Source organism: Macaca mulatta, chromosome 5 (assembly GCF_049350105.2).
Source record: "Macaca mulatta isolate MMU2019108-1 chromosome 5, T2T-MMU8v2.0, whole genome shotgun sequence".
NCBI lineage: Eukaryota > Metazoa > Chordata > Mammalia > Primates > Cercopithecidae > Macaca > Macaca mulatta.
Genome location: NC_133410.1, coordinates 170,597,708 through 170,624,990, shown reverse-complemented (window position 1 = coordinate 170,624,990; position 27,283 = coordinate 170,597,708). Strand labels below are relative to the sequence as shown.

The 27,283-nt window shown below is 33.7% G+C and overlaps 1 protein-coding gene across 1 annotated transcript in view; it reads left to right on the top strand.

Moving 5' to 3' along the window:
- FSTL5 (follistatin like 5) overlaps positions 1–27,283 on the top strand; it is an 810,882-nt gene that overhangs the window by 114,248 nt on the left and 669,351 nt on the right. The window contains exon 3 of the mRNA XM_015139434.3: positions 26,412–26,445. Coding sequence (XP_014994920.3) covers positions 26,412–26,445 — 34 coding nt within the window. The remainder of the gene's footprint in view (positions 1–26,411; positions 26,446–27,283) is intronic.

Genomic DNA, 27,283 nt, shown 5'->3' with positions numbered 1-27,283 from the left:
ACCATTTATTATACTTTCCATAAAGAATATTTTCACAGTGATATTACAGATAATTTGCCAAATATATTCTTGTATATAGTATTACTATTGTAATGGTATTATATTGTCTATCAATTTATCTATCTATCTATCTATCTATCTATCTATCTATCTATCTATCTAATCATCCTGTGTCTATCCTCTATTTATATATGAGTCAATAGATTAATTTTTAAAAGTCTTTCAATGCCATTTGCTATACTTTCCATAAAGAACATTTTCACAGTGATATTATAGATAATTTGCTAAATGTATTCCTGTATATAGTATTACTATTTTAATGGTATTGAATTGTATTAAATATATACTTTGTATATAACCATGTAATTCATTTGCATATATTGATGAAATTGCTCTTTGAATTATAGTACTAATTATGATAATTGTTAAGGAAATATATATATTTTTAAATATCATAACCTAGCAAAGCTCTATAAAAATTAGGAGAAAAATAAGTGGTTTTATTATTAAATAAGCATTAAACAACAATTTGATGCACATCATAGGCAATCCACTAAGACATGAAAATGCAGAAATAAAATTTACCCTTTTCTATAACCAAGCAGATACAGCCCATCTCACACATGCTCTCCACAAAAACAATGACTAGTTCTCAAGTGATTGGATTTGACAGCACCATTTGTCACAGAGTTAATCCACAATTCAATTGGTGACTACCTGTGTTAACTAATTGGCTTTACTAAAAGGAAACATTAATTTCTTATGTCTTTATGAGAAAAGGTAGTTTTGCAACTTGTAATGAAGTTAGACTCCTCCTCTCCCAGAGAAACTGGGATACAGGTACACTCTCTGCCCTAACCATTACATTTCAGACACATGTTACCCAGGTCCTTGAAAAAGATACTCCTTTGTCTTCAAGCTGGCAAATGACTTATTTGGCTTTTAATAAGGGTGGTACACACTTCAAAGAGACACAAAAAGAACTTATGATTACAAGTTTCTTTAAAGTAAATGCTCTAACAAAAGAGAGTGATGGGAAATCTGTACCTTATTTACAACAGGGAGAATTAAGCCTCTTGTTTTCATTTTTCACTTTTACTCTTACACTTAAAGTTTAACTCTATTTTCTATATTAACGAGTATATACTTTCTCAAATAGTGATAGTGTCATTCATTTTCTTCTCTGTCCTTACACTATTTATTTATTTATTATCATTGTAATGTTTGAAATTGCCAGCAAGTTGTTAATGGAAATATGGATTGTGAATATCATGACCAGATTCTTGATTTTAAGTGGAATGCATCTAATGTTTCATCACAAAGTGAAGTGTTTTCTGCAGGATTCTATTCACTAGTTGACAAATGTTCTCAATAGAGTGTTACTAGTTTGTTAATTTGTTCATATTTTTCAGTGAGCAGATATTTACTTATGCATATTTGGGCATATATTAATATGATCAATTTCTTTTTTACATGGTGAATAGTAATACTAAATTTTCTAATATAAATGTATCGTGAATACTTACAGTTAACCTAAGATTGATGTAGGTGTGTATGCATATTGTGCTCAAATGTGTATATCAGTGCATTTATTTTGCTAAATATTTTATCAATTTTGCATCTATTTTATAAGTAAATTGATCCATTAATATTTTATGTTGGGTTTTGTTACTTTAATACTAAATACTAGATTCATCAAATGACATGAGGAAAATTTGGCCTTCTTGTTTTTTTCTCTGAAAAAAAATTTGCATAGAACAGGAACTATTTTTTCAATGATTTATTGAATTATCTTGGGTACATCTTAGGTATTTTTGAATTTTTGGATAGAATTTTAAAAGAATGTTCACTGTTAAAAATTAAAGATAAAGTTATATTGATAATCTATATCTTCTAAAGTTGGATTTGATGTTATATATATTTTTCTAGAATATATCTTTTAAAATGAATTTTAAAATGTGTTTATTTTCAAACTATCCTAATCATTCATATAAAAAGATTTTATACCTTGTATATAGGTTAGTAATCCTCTGTATCTCCTTAAACATTTTTCATCTTATCAATTCATATTCTATATTCAGGAATTTCAGTGTTTGAAATTTGGGGGAACATAGTCTGTTGTTGAGTCCACTGCCATTCATTCTAGTAACTTGTTATGCACATATGTTTTATACATTTGGACTCTGAAAATGTGTTTTTCTATTTCTCTTGAGAATTTTGTGAGGCATGAGTCCTGAACACAGATTCTCAAAGATGAAGTGCTTCTCTGCTGCAAAAGACCTTAAGGCACTACCAGAATAAGACAATTTTAACTTATTTCTTGAGTTTTTGTGACTATATCAGCAGTATAAATTTGCACTGCAGCCCTTAAGAGGACATACTTGTGGTTACAGATACTCTGAAAAATACTCAGGAAATACTACACCTAGAGCACGAGTTGAAAATATACATTTCCGTGTTGTTTCTATTTGCCAAAAAATTATTTTTAAACAATTTTATACATGTGTATCTCTATATATATCTCCCATTGAAATCCCAGACACAGATAAGTGCCTATAATAATTAGCCTTTCAAAATTATTTTTTTACTTTATTTGTAACTATTTATCAACCATTCCGCCCATCTATTTATTACTTTTTATCACAATTCCCTATGTAACTCTTCTTCCCATTGTCAACTCCATTATTTTGTTTCGTGACTTATTTTCATTAGTACTATTATAAAACATATTTTCTTGTTCTGTATGTGTGCTTTTTAACAACAATTAGGGTGAATAAATTCAAGAGATCTACTATACAACACAATGACTATAGTTAGAAACAATATGTTGTTTACTTGAAAACTAAGAGAGTAGATTTTAAGTGTACTCACCACAAAATCGTGTGTGCTTTTATGCTGTTAATTCACATAATATCATGGTTTTTATCACATGCCTTTGCTTAATTTTTCACTCAGCAATGTGTTCTTGAGATCTTTCTATGTCGTTTGATTTGTGCTTCTAATTGTTGAATTTTCCATTGTTACAAATCAATGACTACGTGAATTGCCACAGAAAACTCTGATGATCATCCTCTCTCTGGATCCCTTACGGAACTTACAAGAATTTCTAAGCTTTCATAATAATGGGTTGCAGAGGATTATTCCTACTCAAATGCTCTAGTCTCACACAAACAGGAACATATATTTTGCTATTTTATGTTTTCTCAAAAAATACTATAATATAGAAACCATTTATTTTCTGACTTTCTGATTATATTTTATAATATAGAAACCGTTTATTTTCTGAAATCATCTACGAAAGTATTTGGGTATGGCCATGAAAGATAGCCATTTAAGACTTTTTTTGTTATTTTTGTTTTTTGTTTTTTTTGTTTATTTTTTATTTTTTCAAATTTTACTCACCTATGTAAGTTTTATTTTTCTTCTTGTCCTATGTTGGCATTTTGTGTTTTTTCAGAAATGTATCATTTTACATGTAGAATTACTAGCCTAGACTTACTAGAATGTAATAACTACTCTTTACATCGTCTCCATTGTTTGTATTTCCAGTTGTATTCATTCTGCATTTTCTTTATTTTAAAATTCTACTTTTATTTTTTAAATTCAGACTTGCAAAAGTTTTGGCTAGGAGATTTTATTAATGTTAATGACAATAAATTCTAATTCAAATTTTGTTTATATTTTTATTTCTTTTTGTTCACTCTTTTCCTGACGTCTATCCTTTTTGTTTTTCTTTTGCTAATATTGTTACTATCTTGAAACCTCTTATGCCAGATGAATAGTTTCTGTTCTATAACCTTTCTTGTTTCATCATAATTAAAGCTATAAATTTCCCACAAATACTGTTTTTTTCAGGGCTCCATGAATTTCATCATGTGGTGCTTTCCTTTGGTTCAATCTAAATATTTCATAATCACGTTATGATTTCCTTTTAAGGTTATTGAGTAATATTATTTAGTTTCTGTTTGTAGTGTGCTACTCTCAGCAGCCTACTGATATTTATTCTAATATTACTGATTGATATCTGGTAAAATTATATGTATAATTTCTCCAAAGGTTTTTATGAAGCTCTCTTTATGGCCTAATGCATTCATTTTTTGTTAATGTGTGTTTAAAAGAATGTTATTTTTCTAGTTATTCTTTATATGTCTAGTAGGGTTTTCTACATTTTTTTTAATATTTCAAATAATTCAAGCTACTTCCTTTTCATATTGTTTATATTTCAAGTGATTCTTCTCTTGAACTTTTTGTTTTTTTGTGAGATATGTTAGATTACAACACCATTTGTTGATCTATTTGTATATCTATCTGCATATCTCTCCATTAATTTAATTTATATAATTAACTTATATATTAATTCAATGTTAAATCTCTTATTAGATGATTATATGTTGATGATGCTTATATCTTTCTGTTCTATGATACCTGTTACAGATATATTTTCACTCTAATTTTCTACAATATTTTAAATCAACATTTTATCTGAGATTTTAGTATTGCTACACCAAATTTATTTTGTTTCCTATTTAAACTAAATACACATACACGCCTTCCCCGCCCAACACGCATACATTGTTGTCCTTTTAAGTATTTCTTGAAGACAACACATTTCTAGACCATATTTTTGACCCATATAGGAGGTTTAAATGGTAAATTTAAGCCATTTGCAATTATTATTATTGTTACATTAGGTTTTATTTATCTCCTCTACCATGTATATTTTTACTATACTCTTTTTTTTCTATTTCCTGCTCTCATTTTATAGACCTAATTTCTTCCAGTTAATCTACAAATACAGTTTTTCTCTTTATTAGTTTATTAACTTCATTAACATTTATATCTTCCCATCAAAGGACAAAGTTTTAGATAAAATTCAAATTCCTTTGTTTTCTACTCCCTCAACCCCAAACATGCCTTTCCAATTCCCTTCTTATGGAACTAGTTTGTCTCTTGCTCTTTTTGTTTTTATGCTTTCTGTTGAAGTAAAATATATCTGAAGTCATAAAATTATTTTCTTGTCAAATTCTCCTGGAGTTTTTTTTTTAATAAAGTCTTTTTTCCAAGGGTGATTTTCAAGGTGAAAGGCAAAAATGGTTATGTAATAATTAAATACCAAGTTATTACATTTACTAATTAAATTATTATTAAATTATTTAAATAGAAATAGTTCAGAACTATCCTGAATTATTGACAGTCCATAACATTGAAGCTTTTTCTTAATCCTTTTATTACTAAGGATATTTATGTTATAAAATGGCATATGAAAGTTGTAACATTTAACTGCTAATCTTAAAATATTCAGTTGTCATTATAAGCATTTTGCTTTTGAGAATCTGATGTCAATATAATTATTTTTCCTGTATGAGTATTATTTTTTCCAGAATTAAATATACATATGTATTTTTAATTAGTCCCTTTAAATTTTGTTCTGTGCAAGTATTTGTGAATTTATTCTTCTACCCTATTTGCCATTTAAAAAAACTTTTCAATTCTAGATTGTGTATTCACTTGTGGAAAATTTATTTTACAACTTACTTAACTCTTTTCTACTTTCTATTTTTATGTTTCTATTTTTCTGGAGTTCTTATGAACTGTTAATGGATCTGCTACTTAAAAACCTATATCACTTAACATTTTTGATATATGTTCTTTCTTTCCAGAATTATTTGCCTTAATTCAATCTTCTTCTTTACTAATAATTCAGCTTCATTTATCCTGCTATTTAACTCCTATCTCATATTCATTATGTCAACTATCATTTTCTCTTGCCTGATATTTTCACTTAGGTTTTCTTCAGTTTTTCTTGGTCTTATTTTATTTTGCTAAACTCTTTTCTGAAGTATAGTCATCATGCTTATTTTAAAATTGTAATTGTTTCAGATGCTTTATGTTGTTCATGTTGCCTTTGATTTCTCTAGTATGGAAATTGTACTTCTGATTGGTCTAGTTATTTTCATCTGCAAGGTCATGTTTCACAGAAAGATTAGCTATTCTTCCTTTGTAGCGGCATGGCAGATAGTCAACCAGTGTTCCTTGTTAATCTTAACTTAATTCAAGAGAAAGGAAGAGAAGAGACTACAGGGTTGAGACTCAAAGGCACCACAGAACCACCTCTGATCTCCCACATAATGCAACTCTCCTACTGAGAAGTTTACCTTTGAATTCTTTCAAACAAACAACATTGTGAAGATGTAATGCTTTTAGTTTGTAATCCATACACTTTTGTTATTTTGAAATAGGGTAGGTGGAAGAATACATGAGCACGTATATGTAATCAGCCAGTTCACTCCAGCTAGGGATTCGGGTTACACTAAAATTCTCTTGCTAATAGTGGGCTTTCTTTTGCAAACATATATGTTACATTCCTGATGTAAAAAGCATCCATTGGTAAAGCATTTAGAGTTGGGTAGATGTTGAGTCAAAAGCAAATCTTCAAAGCTTTCTCTCACTCTGGTGTTCAACCACTTTCCATTGGCTAGCAACACCACTTGCGAAGATCTTTTATCTTCCCATAAGTTTATCACTGAATTTATGATAATCCCCTTACTTGCATGGAAACACATATCTATATTCTTTTTACTCATTTATTGACCATATATATATGTGTGTGTGTGTGTATATATATATTTCCCCAGAGATATAAATTTGTAGATTTTCAAGAAATTGCCATATGATCCAAATATACCACTTGAAGAGTTTCAGCATTATGCCAACATCTCAGCTCCAAAACTTCAGTTTGCACTCTCTTAAGACCCTTTGTTTACCCTCACTTTATAGGATATACTGAGTTAAAAATGTCCAAAGTTTCAGCATCATCTGACTGCTTCAATTTTCAGCTACCTCTTTTAATTTGGAACCCCAGAACTCCAAGAGAATATCTTCTTCAGAATATCTAATTTATAATATTACCATAAGCCAACAGCTCCGACGCTTTCCATCATTTATTATTATTTCTTATTGACATCTTTGCATCCATTTTTTTGATGACTTTATTCTACTTGAAAGCAACAAAAGCTCTGGAATAATAATATAAATTCAATCAGATTTGTCTCATTCGTGTGTGTGTGTGTATAATGGTATTAAATGTACATGTGCAGTAAGTCAGCATTTTCCTAAAGAGGAAGAAATAATACTGATAATAGTGAAGATCTTAGATGACTGGTTTACCACCATAATTATATCTTTGTTTATAACAGGTTCTTGAGTGTTACCAATGTAAATTATTCTAGGGTTTTGTTTTTTCTAAATCTTGAAATATATTTTAGTCCTTAGAGCACATTGTATGTTTTTCAAAGGAAAAGGTGTTTTTTTTCTGCTTGTTTGTTTCTGTTTTTGATACTGAGTCTTGCTTTGTCGCCCAGGCTGGAGGCTGGAGTGCAATGTCACCATCTCCACTCACGGCAACCTCTGCCTCCCGGGTTCGAGAAATTCTTCTGCCTCAGCCTCCCTAGTAGCTGAGAATACAAGCGCGTGCCACCACACCCAGCTAATTTTTGTATTTTCAGTAGAGATGGGTTTTCACCATGTTGACCAGACTAGTCTCGATCTCCTGACCCCAAGTGATAGTCCTGCTTCAGCCTCCTAAACTTCTGGGATTACAGGTGTGAGCCACTGCGCCTGGCTGGGAATAGGCTTTAACATGAACAATTGTAAACATAATGCTCCAGGCTCGCTCAACTTTTAGTTAAAATTAGGCTGAGTTAAAAAGGTTATATGATAACCTTTACTACGTACCTGCCAAAGCAGGAATGAAAATCCTGACAAATACTCTTTTACTTATTTTAAGGACATACTATATGGCGAACTCATAGTTTTTCGTTGTTTGCTTTTGTTTTTGTTTTTGTCTTTGAGACGGAGTTTCTCTCTTGTTGCCCAGGCTGGAGTGCAGTGGTGCAATCTTGGCTCACTGCAACATCCACCTCCCAGATTCAAGCAATTCTCCTGCCTCAGTCTCCCAAAAAGCTGGGATTGCAGGCCCCCACTATCATGTCCGGCTAATTTTTGTATTTTTAGTAGAGACGGGGCTTCACCATGTTGGCCAGACTCATTTCAAACTCCTGACCTCAGGTGATCCACCTGCCTCAGCCTCCGAAAGTGCTGGGATTACAGGTGTGAGCCACCGCGCCTGTTGGAACTCATAGTCTTTTAATGGAAATTTGACTCGTGTTTCGCTCTACTCACATGAACTCACACTTGGCTTAGAAATGCTGCTCTGCCATAGCACAATCGTCATCCCCTGAAGAACTCCATGAACCCTCCAGCTGTGAGGGCGAAAGCAGGGAAAACTAGACATGATTTTTGGGCACGTTAAAGGAGATATAGGTAAAGAACTTAAAAATTGCATGCTACATAGTAAGAATGATATGTGTTTTCATCTTATCATTATCATTTTTATTATTTCCCAACTAGTCACAACATTATTTTCATAGATCTACAACCAATTCTTGGTCTCCCAGGGTAAGCCCTGGTTGTGTGTCTGTACTGAGACTCCATGCCATTGACCTACTTTGTGCTTATCTCTTTATGAAGAAGCTGAGTTGCCTGTGCCCAGAGTGTCTTGTGTTAGTTTGGGCTTACCTAAGGGTATCCAGAAATAAGTCTTTATATTTTCTATATCACAGAGTATAGTTATTTTTGTGTAAAATGTATTTTCGATAATAAGTCTTATTTATTTGTTGTCTGTCTAAAATTTATATTACTAGATAAGGCATACTCTACTCTCGGTCACTGGGAATTCATAAACCAAATGATTAGATTCCTACGACAACTCTTACTTATGGACTGTTTGCAGACCTAATAAATTAGAAACCCAAATCTATTAAGGGATAAACATATTATAGAAGGAATTCCTACATATGTGTACATGTCTACATTTTAAATCATACAAATTCACTAATTTTCACAACCAAATCATTAATTCATGATTTATATTTCCATTAATTACAAATATTTTAATTAGTGATTTGTTTTTAAAAATCATCATTATTTATCACACTCTAAAAATACACTGAAAAAGCTGTCATAATAATTGGCATGTTTATTTAATTTATGTGGCTCTTTACCAAATAGCTTCAGCTATAATATTTAGCCAGGCATAAATTTTCTCCTGGAACTAGGAGAAAACTGTCTTGAATGTATTTTTATATAATCCTCATGTCCAAAGAAGTATGCAGTTGGCTATGCTTAACTGTTCACAGTTCCTCCCAAAAGATTAAAGAGTTTACAACTCTGTGCCTTTGAGCAGCTTAATGCTCTTTTCCCCCAGTAAATTACTTTGCCATCCTTTAATTCTTAGCTCAAGTAACAGTTTCACTTGGAGACTCTCCCTTTGCCCCGGTAACTCAGCAAATGCAATTGCTCCTCACATCCTTGTTTCCACATCACCCTATAAATTCTTTAACATTGTGTTGTAAGTAAAAGCTGTTTGTCTTTCCAGATAGAATATGAACTTCAGAGATCAGACATCTATGCTATTTTTAGTTAACCCCTATTTTCTAGCACAGTGCTAGACATGTACATTCCAAATAAAAAAAACCCGTGTTCAAACAGTGAGTGGATATTTAGTGTGTCAATAGCCAACTGAAATGGCAAGATGATAATAAGAAACTTAATGTGTTCCAATGATATTTCAAATTTCTTCAGACAAAAATGAGATAGAATGTCTAAAAGTGAGTTAGTCAGAATGTTTTATATATATGAAAAATGCTGCCTTCCTCATTATCCTCTTAAAAAACTCATAAAATATTGTAAAATTAAATAGGTATACCCTTTAAATGTTTCCAAGTTAATTCTTTTACTAGGGAATATTGCCTAAGAATACTAACAAAAATTGTCCAGTCGTTTAAAAAATTATTTAATTTCCATTTCAGTTAATAACTGGAAAAGAGGCCTATTAGCAACAAGCACACCTCTTTATACTGTACCTTATCTGATTGCACTTTGCAGACACTGCATTTTTTACAAATGGAAGGTTCGTGGTAGCCTGGTTTTAAGCAAGTCTGTCGGTGTCATTTTTTAAAAACAGCATGTGCTTATTTTATATCACTGTGTCACATTTTGATAATTCCCACAATATTTTGAACTTTTTCATTATTATTATATCTGTTCTAGTGATCAGTGATCTTTTTAAACATTTTTAAAATTTTAAATTATTACAGGTACATAATGTTTGTGTATATTTATGGAATACATGTGATATTTTGACAGAAACATGAAATTGTGATGATCAAATCAAGAAGAGAGCTTGATGTTACCATTGTTACTGTTTCGGAACACCATGAACTGCACCTTTATAGTATATTGAAATTAATCTGTAAATGTGTATGTTCTGACTGCTCCACCAGACCAGCTGTTACCATGTCTGTCTCCCTCTCCTCAGGCCTCCCTATTCCCTGAGATGCAATAATACTGAAATTAGGCCAATTAATAACCCTGCAATGGCCTCTAAGTGTTCAAGTGAAAGGAAGAATTGCATGTCTCTCACTTTAAATCAAAGGCTAGAAATGATTAAGCTTACTAAGAAAGTTATAACAAAAGCTGAGACAGGCTGAAAGCTAAGCTTCTTGCACCAAATATTTAGCCAAGTTGTGAGTACAAAGGAAATGTTCTCGAAGGAAATTAAAAGTGCTACTTTAGTGAATATGTGAGTAATGAGAAAGTGAAACAGCTTTATTTCTGATATGAGGAAAGTTTCAATAGTCTGGCTAAAAAATCAAAACAAGCACAATCTGCCCCCAAGCCAAAGCATAATTCGGAGCAAAATTCTCAGTTTTCAATTCTGTGAAGGTTGAGAGAGGCGAGAAAGCTGCAGAAGAGAAGCTGGAAGCTAGCAGACGTTGGTTCACGTGGTTTAAGGAAAGAAGCTGTCTTTATAACATAAGAGTGCAAGACGAAGCACCAAGTGCTGATGCAGAAATTGCAGAAAGTTATCAAGAAAACCTAAGATAGTTCATGAAGGTGGCTATACTGAACAAGAGATTTTCAATGTGGATGAAACAACCTCCTATGAAAAAAAAAAATATGCCATTCACCAATTTCTTAGCGAGAAAGAAGTCAATATCTGACTTCAAACCTTGAAAAAACAGGTTCACTCTCTTGGTAGGGGCTAATGCTGCTGGGGAAGCAGCATTCAAGTTGAAACAAATGCTCATTTACCATTCTGAAAACCCTGAGGTCCTTAAGAATTATGGTAAATTACTCTGCCTCTGCTCTATAAATGAAAGAAGAAAGCCTGTATGATAGCACACCTGTTTACAGCATGGTTTACTGAATATTTTAAGCTCATTATTGAGAACGACTGCTCAGAAAAAAGATCCCTTTTCAAATATTACTCCTCTTTCACAATGTACCTGGTCATCCCATAAGGGCTGATGTAGATTTATAAGGACACTAATGTGCTTTCATGCTTGCTAACAAAACATTCATTCTGTAGCACATAAAGCAAGAAATAATTTTGACATTCCGTTCTTATTATCTAAGAAATATATTTTGTAAAACTTTAGCTGTCATAGACAGTGATTCCTCTGATGGATCTGGCTCTGGGCGAAGTAAATTTAAAACCTTCTGGAAAGGATTCACCATTCCAGATCTCATTAAGAACATTCATGATTCATGGAAGGAGGTCAAAATATCAACTTTAACAGGAGTTTTGGAGAAGGTGATTGCAGCCTCATAGATTACTTCCCATGATTCCACCCTTCACTGAAGGAAGTAACTGCAGATGTTGTGGAAATAGCAAAAGAACTAGAACTAGAAGTGAAGCTTGAAAATGTGACTAAATTGCCACAATCTTACAGTAAAATTTGAATAGATAAAGAGTTGCTTCTATGAATGAGCAAAGAAAGTGATTGCTTGAAATGGAATCTACTCCTTGTGAAGATGCTGTCAACGTTGTTGAAATGACAACAAAGGGTTTAGAATATTACATAAACTTAGTTGACAAAGCAGTGGCAGGCTTTCAGAGAATTGACTCTAATTTTGAAAGAAGTTCTACTCTAGATAAAATCCATGAAATGCATTACATGCTACAGAGAAATCTTTCATGAAAGAAAGAATTAATGCAGCAAACTTCATTTTTTTTAATTTTAAGAAATTACCACATCCACCCTAACCTTCAACAACCACCACTCTGATCAGTTGACAGCTATCAACACTGAAGCAAGACCCACCAACAGCAAAAAATTGTGACTCACTGAAGGCTGATATGATCATTAGCATTTTTTAGCAGTAAAATACTTTTGATTAAAGTATGGGCATTGATTTTTACACATAATGCTCCTACGCACTTAATAGACTACAGTACAGTGTAAACATAACATGCACTGGGAAACTGCAAAACTCAGGTGACTCACTTTACTGCAATATTTACTTCATGGCAGTGGTCTGGAACTGAACCGGCAATATGTTTGGGGTATGATTGTATATTAATTTTAGATTTCCCCAATAGTTCATCTCAAAGCTTAGTAGTACAAAACAATGATGTTGTAAGAAGGATGTACATAACTTTTAAAATCTTCTATCACACATTAGATAAAAGAACATTTTCTTTTCCATAGTATTTTTCAAATCCTCAAATTAGCATACATCGAGAAGTAAATAAGTTTCTAATTTATTATGGAGAGGAGTGCCTAGATGTGTGGGTACCATGGGGAGGTTTGTACAAGTATATTATATAATTGCCCTTTTCACTATTTCAGTTATCTATTATGCTTAATATGAGACTATGTATTATTTTCTAACATATCTCACTACCTGATCCATCCCTTATCCATGCTATATTTTCTGCCCTAAATGGCTGCAATTCCTTAACCCAGCCCATGCTTCTCACTGTGTGAAAGTCAGTGTGTTTATGTCTTTCATGAGTCCATGAATCGAAGATGTCCATTATGACACTGGGAAAATTCTTAAAGACTTTATTTGACACCACGTGTATTGATGTGATTAAGTGTATATGTCATATCCATTGGACTTGAACATACATGATCTTGGTGAAAAACAAGCAAACAACAACAACAATAAACTTTCTCATGTTTACAAATATGTCTAAACTATGAGTAATATTTCCCATAATGGGAAATATATTTTCCTATTATTTTCAATTTAGACACACATGAATTTGCTTCATATAACATCTTTTTTTTTTTTTTTTTTTTTTTTTGAGATGGAGTTTCACTCTTGTTGCTCAAGCTGGAGTGCAATGGCGCAATCTCAGCTAACCACAACCTCCGTGTCCTGGGTTCAGGTGACTCTCCTGGCTCCGTCTCCTGAGTAGCTGGGATTACAGGCATGCGCCACCAAACCAGGCTAATTTTGTACTTTTAGTAGAGATGAGGTTTCTCCATGTTGGTCAGGCTGGTCTTGAATTCTTGACTTCAGGTGATGCGTCCTCCTCGGCCTCCCACAGTGCTGGGATTACAGGCATGAGCCACCAAGCCCGGCCTGCTTCATATAACTTCTAAATGTAGTATATAATATCAGAATATGTATGCAATAAAATAACAATACAATTTTTTTTTTAAATTCTAGTGGTAAATTCTGTCCTAGTTTGATTTTTTTTTTGTCAAGTGCATGTTGTTATCTTGTTTACGTTCTTTATAATTTGGGGCAATACTGAGAATATCTCAACCCAATCACAAGTTCTCTCTAGATTTTCTTACTGAAAATTACATAAACACAGCAAATACAATATAAATATACAATAAGAAGCAACTACAATGTTAGCATTGGAATGAATACCTTTACATCAAAATATTAAACCAAAGGAGAAGTTGGTTGACTGTTGACTGACATTCTATAACTTTTCCAGGTTGTATTTAAATATATATTCATTGGGCTACTAATAAATCTAATGACATTTCTTACCAACATAAGAAAATTACTTTCATTTCTCCATGAATCCTTGAAACATACTCCTTGCCCAACCTTGTTTAGTACTTTAACTGTTCCAACTCTGCACTACTGCAACAACAATACTTGCTCTTTTGCAGTCTTATCACACACTCTTTTGAATCTATAACTTTGTCTATGCTATGTCCTCTAGATAGAATGTGCTTTTTCACTTTGCTGTGGAGATAAACTACATTTTTTTTTTTTTTTTTTTTTTAACCATCTCATCTTTCTTTGTAAATTCTTTAGTTCCCGGCCTTCTCACAGCTCACCTTCAGCTGCCCAAGCTAAGAAAGAATACATTCCTCTCTGGACTGTATTATCTAGATTTGATACATAATTCCACTATTGAATATCACATTTTATGGCATATATTTGTGTGTGTCTCTGCCTATCCCTCCCTCTGACTATTGAATTCTGGAGTTTGAAGACTCTGTTGGAAAAGTGTCGACTGGCATTTCCTCTAACACATTGAGGATATGCCAGTTGAGACTGCAGAATACCTTTCCTCATGGAAGATACAATCCAGTGGGAGGAACAGACAATGGACAAGCATACATTATTCTTAGAAGTAGTGACTTTTGTGAAAAATGAAAAAAAAAACCAGTTAAGATAAATAATAATGGAGGCGCTGATTTAGATAGAATGTTCAGGGAAGGCCTTGTTGAGGAGGTTAAGACTGGATCAGGGACATGATTCAAATTCTAAGAAAAAGCATTTTAAATAAAAGATGATAAGATTTTGATTAAATAAAATAGAACTGAGAATTAGCTTTATAGTTTACTGATAATATAGGTATGACTCCAAATTTGAGTATACTTGATATAGTGGATTATGAGTGACAATATCTCTATTTTTCAGGCATTTTTTTTCTATGCCAACCGTCTCCCCTCCATTTTCCTGGCATTTTTATAATTTAATTGCCACCACCAAAGTAGATAGTTTTGATAAAATGTATGCATGTGTGTGTGTACCTATATGTATGTGTATGTAAATGACTTTGGAGAGGGAAGCTCACATGTTCATGAGTATTCATGTGTCAGGATAGCACAGAATAAATTTGTTGTGGGATTTTTGGAGACTAGATCTATGAGACATTCTCCTATTCTCAACTTCCAAGAATTTACAATCCATATTACTTAGTAGATCTAATAATATCTTTTAAAACACCTAAATATTTTATCTTCTCCCATGTAGCACATGAGAACAAATATATGATGAATGTGGGTCTCTGCTGCAAATTATCACTTTTAAAACTATTTTGAATTGGTAGCATTTGTCTGGGAAGTAATAATTACAATCAGAGAGAAGGGAAGAGTTCTGAGAAGGAAATTCAACTAGGCAGCCTGCTAAAATTAGTAAGGTTTACTCATATGTATATTTCCCACAAAATTTATATTTTTATATACTTATTTTTATCCATTGACTATTTTCAGTGTTAGGATCTATTGACAATTATTCATGAATTTAAAATCACCCACTCACACCTGAGCACTGAAGTATATATACATAAGGACACTTGGTGAATTATATCATCAGTTTAATGTAGGAAGAACTATGGATAATATGGATTGATAGAAAGATTACTTTAGCTAGAATACATCACTTTTGACTACTGCAGAATTTATTTCTGTCTTTTGCTAATTTGTAAATTTTACGTTTATTGATTTATTTTGGGCTTCATTCGATATACCAGTAAAAGTCTTCCATATATTGGACTTTTCTCAAATCCCATGAGAGAAATTAACTTATTTTCAGCATATAGTCAAGCTAAATACAGCTTGAATGTGCTTTATTGTACATATTAGTCAAAGAAAAATCATAAATATGTAGTGCATTTTTTCTCTTGGACTTCATAGTTTCTCAACTTATGCCACCTATTCAACTAAAGGAAATGCTATGTTTGCGTAACAGGAAATTTCTTAAAAAGAAAATAACTTTCCAATATTGCTGCAGTGAGATGGAAGAAATCTTCACAGAGATTTTCCTTTTAATTTTGACTTGTTTTTTAAAATAGTCATGTTTATTCTGTTAATTATCTAGAATAACATAGTCTGACTATACGTTTTTTATTAATGACCAAATGCAAACAAGTCACATGGGGATAAGGAAAAACAATAGCAAACTAGATTTTTTTCCCTCATTACTCCCATGTTAAAAGGGAAAAGAACCTTGCCTTATATCTCCTTGATATCTTCTGCTTCCTTTTTTATATAAACAAGTTATTTTTATGTATAGTGAAAAGGACTATGTATACTCTCTCAGAGTCAGAGAGCGTTAGTTTCACTCTTTAGGGGACCGACTCAATTCTGTCTGCATGTGCTTCGCTCTTAGGTCCCTCCATGTGAAAGGAAGTCTATAGTATTCTTGGTATTGACCAGAATGCACATGACTAGTCTCATTCATGTAACATCATATGTATATACATTATAAAAGAGTACTCAAGGGTATTATGTGTGTGGCTCTCCCTTCAAATAATTTAAGCTTATAATCTGGAAAGGGAGGACAATTCATTGATAGTCTAACGTTTATCACCTCAATGCTGTTACAGTGGAGATGACGCGCTTAACATTTAGCATTTAGATGATTTCTTCACTTTCCAGAGAGCATTTGCTTCTCAGTAAGAAGGAATGAAACAGGTAAATTATGTTTGAAGATATTATAGCCAGGTATTCTTAGTGTTTCATCAGGAGAAATCCATTTTCATGTTATAATATAGCCATCATCAAATGTTAATAATCTTTATGTCATAAATCCAGATACTGGATAAGAAATATCCTTAATATCTCCTAGTGTGGTAATATTTGGCCCAGTTAAAAGACTAGCAACATGGTGTTTTGGTGTGGTTTGCTAAACCCCAGTTTGTTTAGATGCTTTAGAACCACTTATAGCTCATTTGTACAACTACTGTGTATCCCAATTTGACTTAATTTTACATTGGTTTAGTTACATTGCATTTACTTTATTTCTGTTTAAAAATATTTAAGATACCATATTGTTGATTCTTATATTTATTGTAAAGCCATACTTCTTCCCAGGTTGTCTTTGCTAATCTTTATCATACTGTCTGCTAGAGCTTTTAGCCATCTTACATTACTGGACTGGATTTCATGAAGTATGCTGATGTAATTAATACACAGCCCTTTGGAATTCTTCCAAGAAATAGCATAGTAAAATGTAAAACATAAATAGTTTGCTATTATTTAGCTTTGACACATAACCAAATATATTTCTTATTTTAAGTCAAATTTACTTTATTAGAAAATATTTTGAAAGAATGTTAAAATTAAGTTATAACTAGAAATATAAACATTCTGCTATTATGGACAAGACCTAAGTCTTCCTAACGTAAGAATGTTTTTCAAATGAATTGTGTGGACAGAATAACTAATGTTTCTGATCACTCATGAGTTCTCACACAATTAAATAATCACAATTTTCTTTATAATGTTTCTTCATTTAAAGTACATATTTTGAACATGAAGTTATAGTTTGTAAAATAAAATTGTGGAAAATCTATATTGCCATTGTAAATAAGGTAACATTAAAGTAGTAGAAGCAAATTGGAACAGTTACTATTTGCAAATCCTAAATAAGTCTCTAGTGAAAGGGGTTTATACAACTTCGACAGTACTGCAGGAGTTTACCCCTAAGTGTCCTTCTCACTTTGCAAATCTATTGTCATTTGTTCCAGTCCACTAATTAATTACTAGTTTCCCTTCTCCAAATTCATGCTTCTTAAATATTTCTTGTTTATAGAATATTTAGGCAGATTTGCTTTGGTAATTTATAATTATATAAAACTGTATAGTTGAGAACTTGATTTTAGAAAACAAATACAATGCAATATAATATCAATAAAATGCCTATTCCACTATAGGTAAACTAAGCCTAAGATTGTTACAAATTTATGATGACAAAACTCAACTAGGATTGGCTCAATCATACTAACCTATATGTGTGATTCTTCTCACCTACTCTTGCAAAAAGCAATGCACTTAAAATCTTCTCTATCTTCTCAAATTTCAGACAAAACACTAAACTTCCAGAATTAGCCAACCACCTTTCCTTCTATTACATAAAGAAAATAAATCATCAGAGATCGAACATGTTTAATTCATCATATCAAACCTAGACACCTCCTGCATCTATGACTAAGCCTTCCTGTTCCCATCTGTTCTATTACAGAGACTGGTCTTTCTACTTAATTTTTGTCCCCAATTATATATATTCTATCACATCCACCCTTTCAATAACCTTATACAATCAGTCATGCTCTCTCTTCTTTTTATCCTAATCCTCTCATTTTCTCCTATGTATCTTCCATCGTTTATATATTCTCAAATCTCAGTGATATAAATAATCATGTAGTGTTACAAAACTAAACAAAATAAAGCAAAAAGTCAATAAACAACAAACCTATTACCTCTATGGACTTTAGTTTCCAGCTACACACCATAACAGGCTTTTTATTCCTAGTCGTGTTTCCATCATGTAATTTTTCCCACTTTGTACATATCTCAGTCACCCTCTTCTCCTTCCTTAGATAACTTGAATTGGACTTTTAATCCCATATGAGCACCAAAAAATGCTTTATCTAAAGTCAGTGATTCTATCTATGTCAATATGATGAATGGGCATTTTCTTAGACATAATTGTACTTGACTTCTCAGAATAATTCTATGCTATTGAAAATTTCCTTCTAAATAATATGTTCTTTGGGATTTCATAATTCCTTGATCTCTTGATTTTTCTCCTTTTTTAAATGCTTCCATCCTCTTTTGTTGGCTAATTCGACTATATTTTTCTTATACGTTTTACAATACTGTTATAGATCAGTGAGCTCTACTCTATGTTCTAATTTATAGAGTGATAATTTATACTATGCTAGTGGCTTCAAACTTTATGTATCTGGTTGAAATATGTCCTATGAGTTTTATCTACCTACTTTGAATCAGTGGAATTATAGTCAAATTAATTTCAAAGTTGATATGTTTAAAAATCATACTAATGAAAATTTGAGGTTTATTATCTCTTAAGAGACAGAGTAACACAGGGTGACACTAAGGATATGCACAGCTAGAAGAATGGAGTTACCTGAAACTAAGATGAAAAAGATGGTCAAGGAAGTAAGGAAAGATCAGAAATTCAGTTTGAAACATTATAGATAGGCCATGTTATTGGAAATCCAAGTAGGGATGTAAAAAGACAGTTGAATATATGAGTCTGATGTTCAATGGGGAGGTTGGTTTAGATGTATAAATCCTTAGCAGTGGAACCAAACTTAAGGCTAGGAGATTAGATAAGACTGCTAAAAGAATGAGCTATACGGAAAAAAGATAAGACCTCAATGCCTAGGATGCTAGTGCTTAGGAAAAGAGGAAGCAGTAAAGGAGACTCAATAGGGGTAGGCAGGGAACTAGAAGCAAATCTCAGAGAGTGTGGCAGTGCTGCAAGACAGGTGAAGAAGGAATAAGTACGTATTTCTATGCTTCTAGCAGCTCAGACCCTTGGAGTCATCCTTGTTGGCTTTCTCACAGCAAAATTTTAATCTATAAGCAAACCTTGCTCTAAGTAGGTATTCCAAATACACTCCTACTACATTGTTCCATGTTTTTGTCATAGCCGACCTGGATTACTGCAATACTTTCTTTAATGGCCTCCCTGACTTTGCCCTTGCCCTTTCAACCTATTCTCAATAGACAGCCAAAATGATTCTATTTAAATGTAATCCAGATAATGTTACCCCCTGAGAAGAAATGTTTATGTTTTCTCAGCTATGTCAGAGTAAAAACCAAAGTCCTACCAAATGCCCCAAGTGCTTGTCTGTCTGGCTCCTATTACCACCCAGATTGTATTTCCTACTAAATTTCCTTCCTTCAATCCAGTCCACACACAGTGGTCTCCTTAATATTTTTGACAGTGCTAAGAACTCTTGCATGTGACTGAGGACATTAGAAATTTTTTTCTCCCCTAGGACCTGGTTTTCATATATATATGCTCGGATCATGTTCACCTCATTCAGAATTTTATTCAAAAATGAATTTATCCCTGTGGCTATGTGTATAATTGCAGTCACTCTACTCCAACACTGTCACCTTCTGTAGCATGTCTTTTCTGAATAAAATGTATACAGTCTGCTCCATGAAGACACAAATTTTTTTTATTTTGTTCATCCCGTATAGTCTTATCACCAGGAATAGTGTCTGGCACATAAAAAGTGATCCATACATATTTGGTGAAATAATGAATGAATAAATGACTGACTGACTGACTGACTGAATGAATGTTAATAGAGGAGAGGGAGGGAGACAGAGATTCTCATTAACAAATGTTCTTTCGAAAAAGAAGAAAAAGAAATGAACAAAGCCTGCAAGAAGTATGGGATTATGTAAAAAGACCAAATCTACATCTGATTGGGGTGCCTGAAATTGAGGGGGAAAATGGAACCAAGTTGGAAAACACTCTTCAGGATATCATCCAGGAGAACTTCCCCAACCTAGTAGGGCAGGCCAACATTCAAATCCAGGAAATACAGAGAACGCCACAAAGATACTCCTCGAGAAGAGCAACTCCAAGACACATAATTGCCAGATTCACCAAAGTTGAAATGAAGGAAAAAATCTTAAGGGCAGCCAGAGAGAAAGGTCGGGTTACCCACAAAGGGAAGCCCATCAGACTAACAGCAGATCTCTCGGCAGAAACTCTATAAGCCAGAAGAGAGTGGGGGCCAATATTCAACATTCTTAAAGAAAGAATTTTCAACCCAGAATTTCATATCCAGCCAAACTAAGTTTCATAAGTGAAGGAGAAATAAAATCCTTTACAGATAAGCAAATGCTTAGAGATTTTGTCACCACTAGGCCTGCCTTACAAGAGACCCTGAAGGAAGCACTAAATATGGAAAGGAACAACCGGTACCAGTCATTGCATAAACAAGCCAAAATGTAAAGACCATCGAGGCTAGGAAGAAACTGCATCAACTAACAAGCAAAATAACCAGCTAGTATCATAATGGCAGGATCAAGTTCACACATAACAATATTAACCTTAAATGTAAATGGACTAAATGCTCCAATTAAAAGACACAGACTGGCAAACTGGATAAAGAGTCAAGACCCATCAGTCTGCTGTATTCAGGAGACCCATCTCACATGCAGAGACATACATAGGCTCAAAATAAAGGGATGGAGGAAGATTTACCAAGCAAATGGAGAACAAAAAAAAGCAGGGGTTACAATACTAGTCTCTGATAAAATAGACTTTAAACCATCAAAGATCAAAAGAGACAAAGAAGGCCATTACATAATGGTAAAGGGATCAATTCAACTGGAAGAGCTAACTCTCCTAAATATATATGCACCCAATACAGGAGCACCCAGATTCATAAAGCAAGTCCTTAGAGACTTACAAAGAGACTTAGACTCCCATACAATAATAATGGGAGACTTCAACACTCCACTGTCAACATTAGACAGATCAACGAGACAGAAAGTTAACAAGGATATCCAGGAATTGAACTCATCTCTGCAGCAAGCAGACCTAATAGACATCTATAGAACTCTCCACCCCAAATCAACAGAATATACATTCTTCTCAGCACCACATCACACTTATTCCAAAATTGACCACATAATTGGAAGTAAAGCACTCCTCAGCAAATGTACAAGAACAGAAATTATAACAAACTGTCTCTCAGACCACAGTGCAATCAAACTAGAACTCAGGACTAAGAAACTCAATCAAAACTGCTCAACTACATGGAAACTGAACAACCTGCTCCTGAATGACTACTGGGTACATAATGAAATGAAGGCAGAAATAAAGATGTTCTTTGAAACCAATGAGAACAAAGATACAACACCAGAATCTCTGGGACACATTTAAAGCAGTGTGTAGAGGGAAATTTATAGCACTAAATGCCCACAAGAGAAAGCAGGAAAGATCTAAAATTGACACTCTAACATCGCAATTAAAAGAACTAGAGAAGCAAGAGCAAACGCATTTGAAAGCTAGCAGAAGGCAAGAAATAACTAAGAACAGAGCAGAACTGAAGGAGATAGAGACACAAAAAACCCTCCAAAATATCAATGAGTCCAGGAGTTGGTTTTTTGAAAAGATCAACAAAATTGACAGACCACTAGCAAGACTAATAAAGAAGAAAAGAGAGAAGAATCAAACAGACACAATAAAAAAAGATAAAGGGGATATCACCACCGACTCCGCAGAAATACGAACTACCATCAGAGAATACTATAAACACCTCTACACAAATAAACTAGAAAATCTAGAAGAAATGGATAATTTCCTGGACACTTACACTCTTCCAAGACTAAACCAGGAAGAAGTTGAATCCCTGAATAGACCAATAGCAGGCTCTGAAATTGAGGCAATAATTAATAGCCTATCAACCAAAAAAAGTCCAGGACCAGATGGATTCACAGCTGAATTCTACCAGAGGTACAAGGAGGAGCTGGTACCATTCCTTCTGAAACTATTCCAATCAATAGAAAAAGAGGGAATCCTCCCTAACTCATTTTATGAGGCCAACATCATCCTGATACCAAAGCCTGGCAGAGACACAACAAAAAAAGAGAATTTTAGACCAATATCCCTGATGAACATCGATGCAAAAATCCTCAATAAAATACTGGCAAACCGGATTCAGGAGCACATCAAAAAGCTTATCCACCATGATCAAGTGGGCTTCATCCCTGGGATGCAAGGCTGGTACAACATTTGCAAATCAATAAACATAATCCAGCATATAAACAGAACCAATGACAAAAACTACATGATTATCTCAATAGATGCAGAAAAGGCTTTTGACAAAATTCAACAGCCCATCATGCTAAAAACGCTCAATAAATTCAGTATTGATGGAACGTACCTCAAAATAATAAGAGCTATTTATGACAAACCCACAGCCAATATCATACTGAATGGGCAAAAACTGGAAAAATTCCCTTTGAAAACTGGCACAAGACAGGGATGCCCTCTCTCACCACTCCTATTCAACATAATGTTGGAAGTTCTGGCTAGGGCAATTAGGCAAGAGAAAGAAATCAAGGGTCTTCAGTTAGGAAAAGAAGAAGTCAAATTGTCCCTGTTTGCAGATGACATGATTGTATATTTAGAAAACCCCATTGTCTCAGCCCAAAATCTCCTTAAGCTGATAAGCAACTTCAGCAAAGTCTCAGGATACAAAATTAATGTGCAAAAATCACAAGCATTCTTATACACCAGTAACAGACAAACAGAGAGCCAAATCAGGAATGAACTTCCATTCACAATTGCTTCAAAGAGAATAAAATACCTAGGAATCCAACTTACAAGGGATGTAAAGGACCTCTTCAAGGAGAACTACAAACCACTGCTCAGTGAAATCAAAGAGGACACAAACAAATGGAAGAACATACCATGCTCATGGATAGGAAGAATCAATATCGTGAAAATGGCCATACTGCCCAAGGTTATTTATAGATTCAATGCCATCCCCATCAAGCTACCAATGAGTTTCTTCACAGAATTGGAAAAAACTGCTTTAAAGTTCATATGGAACCAAAAAAGAGCCCGCATCTCCAAGACAATCCTAAGTCAAAAGAACAAAGCTGGAGGCATCACGCTACCTGACTTCAAACTATACTACAAGGCTACAGTAACCAAAACAGCATGGTACTGGTACCAAAACAGAGATATAGACCAATGGAACAGAACAGAGTCCTCAGAAATAATACCACACATCTACAGCCATCTGATCTTTGACAAACCTGAGAGAAACAAGAAATGGGGAAAGGATTCCCTATTTAATAAATGGTGCTGGGAAAATTGGCTAGCCATAAGTAGAAAGCTGAAACTGGATCCTTTCCTTACTCCTTATACGAAAATTAATTCAAGATGGATTAGAGACTTAAATGTTAGACCTAATACCATAAAAATCCTAGAGGAAAACTTAGGTAGTACCATTCAGGACATAGGCACGGGCAAAGACTTCATGTCTAAAACACCAAAAGCAACAGCAGCAAAAGCCAAAATTGACAAATGGGATCTAATTAAACTAAAGAGCTTCTGCACAGCAAAAGAAACTACCATCAGAGTGAACAGGCAGCCTACACAATGGGAGAAAATTTTTGCAATCTACTCATCTGACAAAGGGCTAATATCCAGAACCTACAAAGAACTCAAATAAATTTACAAGAAAAAAACAAACAACCCCATCAAAAAGTGGGCAAAGGATATGAACAGACATTTCTCAAAAGAAGACATTCATACAGCCAACAGACACATGAAAAAATGCTCATTATCACTGGCCATCAGAGAAACGCAAATCAAAACCACAATGAGATACCATCTCACATCAGTTAGAATGGCGATCATTAAAAAGTCAGGAAACAACAGGTGCTGGAGAGGATGTGGAGAAATAGGAACACTTTTACACTGTTGGTGGGATTGTAAACTAGTTCAACCATTATGGAAAACAGTATGGCGATTCCTCAAAGATCTAGAACTAGATGTACCATATGACCCAGCCATCCCATTACTGGGGATATACCCAAAGGATTATAAATCATGCTGCTATAAAGACACATGCACACGTATATTTATTGCGACACTATTCACAATAGCAAAGACTTGGAATCAACCCAAATGTCCATCAGTGACAGACTGGATTAAGAAATGTGGCACATATACACCATGGAATACTATGCAGCCATAAAAAAGGATGAGTTTGTGTCCTTTGTAGAGACATGGATGCAGCTGGAAACCATCATTCTTAGCAAACTATCACAAGAACAGAAAACCAAACACCGCATGTTCTCACTCATAGGTGGGAACTGAACAATGAGATCACTTGGATTCGGGAAGGGGAACATCACACACTGGGGCCTATCATGGGGAGGGGGGAGGGGGGAGAGATTGCATTGTGAGTTATACCTGATGTAAATGACGAGTTGATGGGTGCTGACGAGTTGATGGGTACAGCACACCAACATGGCACAAGTATACATATGTAACAAACCTGCACGTTATGCACATGTACCCTAGAACTTAAAGTATAATAATAATAATAATAATAATAATAATAATAATAATAATAATAAAACAAATGTTCTTTCGGAAAACTTAAGCCTGCTAGTTACATAATTATAAAAACTAATTATATTAGTATTTTTAATACAAGTAATGCACATTTAAATTTTAGTTTAAGTGACCAACAGATACTCTAAATTAAACAATAAAGAGCTAAATAGAATTCAAACACAGAGGTTGGGTGAGTTCGGATGAGAGAATTAAAACACCAAGTTTTAAAGCCTAACAGAATTATATCACTAGGTTAGCTGATTCAACAAATACACATTTGTCATTATGCATTTTATTCTCAAATTCTAAATCTTGGATTAATGTTTGCAACAAAATCAGATCTTTATATTTTCTTACTCTTTTGCCAAAATGTATTGGCATTCATACAGTTCTGCAGTTCAGTTTATATGTCATTGTCATTTTTTTCTTAGAAACATATTTCAAAGTTATTTTCAGTGTGAGACCCTGAAACTTTTAGACAGAGTAAACTGTGTTTGCATATTAATTGAGAAGTTAGTGCACAATATCCACTTTAAAAGTTGAAAGCAAGCTAATTCTTTTGGGGTTGCTTGGTAACTAATAAGGAGAATGTCAAACTGAAAGACAAGTTTGACTGGAGCAGCTTTTGAATAAATAATAGAATTGTTGTCAACTTTAGCCTTAAAGAAGTGAGATGGGGTCCAATTCTAAGTTAAACTAAAGCAAAGACAGTTGAAAAGTCTTTTGTGTTTTCTTAGTAAAATTCTCCCCTATGTTTGTGCCTAAACTTATTCCTTCACCAACAATTTATGATTAATGTAGAGCCATTGAAAGCAAATTCTGAAGGTATTATTTAATATCTGTTAGGATTAAGTGGAATGGCCTAAGGCATTTGAGAAGCATGATTATTTATTATTCATTAACCATTTGCTTATTTATTTATAAATCCATATTCATGCAATTTAGTGATTTCTTAGAGAACTGTATGCCCACCAAGAGTTATTACTTCTCCAATAAAATATTTTACGTAAGATGGGGTATAGGGGCTCACCCCTCTAAGCACTTTGAAAGGCTGAGGCAGGAGGATTGCTTGAGCCTAGGAGTTCAAGACCACCCTGGGCAAAATAAGGAAGCCTCGTCTCTACAAAAAATAAAAAAGAAATTAGCCTAGAATAATGATATGTGTCTGTAGTCCCAGCTACCTAGGAGGCTGCAGTGGGAGGATCACTCCAGCCTGGGAGGTCAAGGCTTCAGTGAACCATGTTCATGTCATTGCACTCCAGTCTAGGCAACAGAGCAAAATGCTCTCTCAAAAAAATTATACGTACATATTTTTAAAGGTGAGAATCATGTTCCTGGGAATATGTACAAAAATCATTTTGATCCTTCTATAGTGAAACTTTATATGAAACTGTTGATCACATATTTACTTACATATTTTGACCTATTTTCTGTTTTATTTCCAGCAGGAAAAAAATCAAGAAAGTTCAAGAGTCAAAGGTAAGAAATGATTGCTTTAAGATAACAATTACATAAACTCATAAAAGAAAGAAAAAAGAGATGTGATGCTGCTTTGAATAAAAAGTCAAAAACGAGAAAATAATGATAATTAAAAATATTCAGTGTGATTTTACAGCCATTTTGAGCCTTTTGAGGATTTTGGGTATTCTTTCTTGATGTTTTCCACCTTCATACAGTGCTCTTGAAAACGTCAACTTTATTTTATTTATTCCCTATATTGTAGTGATTGAACTACTCCACCAACCATTTTTCCTACGAGTTGGTGTTGTGTCTCCTCTATGTATTGGCAAATGGACTTCCTCAAAATGTGTTTCATGGAGACCCGACTATGTAGTCACTGCCATCTAGTTAATTTTCTACAAAAAGGCTACAATATATTTATGCATTAAAAGTTGGCGATAGCTCGCAGTATGCTAATAGGCCACATTATTCTAATGTTGGAAGACTCTTTTCTCTATAGTCACATTCTTAAATTTTGAAGTTTACTCATCGAGATAATAAATTAGTCTATGTAGATTGTCATCCTTCAATAAAAGGCTTCCATTAACTTGTGCTTCTGCTGATCATAATGATGGCACATCACAGACTTTTCTTAGGTTGTTCCCTCTGGCGTCTCCATTCACGTGTTGGCTCTTCTTAGTCTACATTTTGGGCTTCGTTGCTCACCTTTCCCTTCCCGAAGGCATCCCAACCCCAAGCCTGTCTAAGGAGTGAAGCACAGTTGTCCAGTTTTTTTCCCTCCTTTTTGAATAGAAAGATACGTTTACTGTTTTTACCTTTTTCAATGTTCTACAAAAATTTAAAAATGAACATGAAG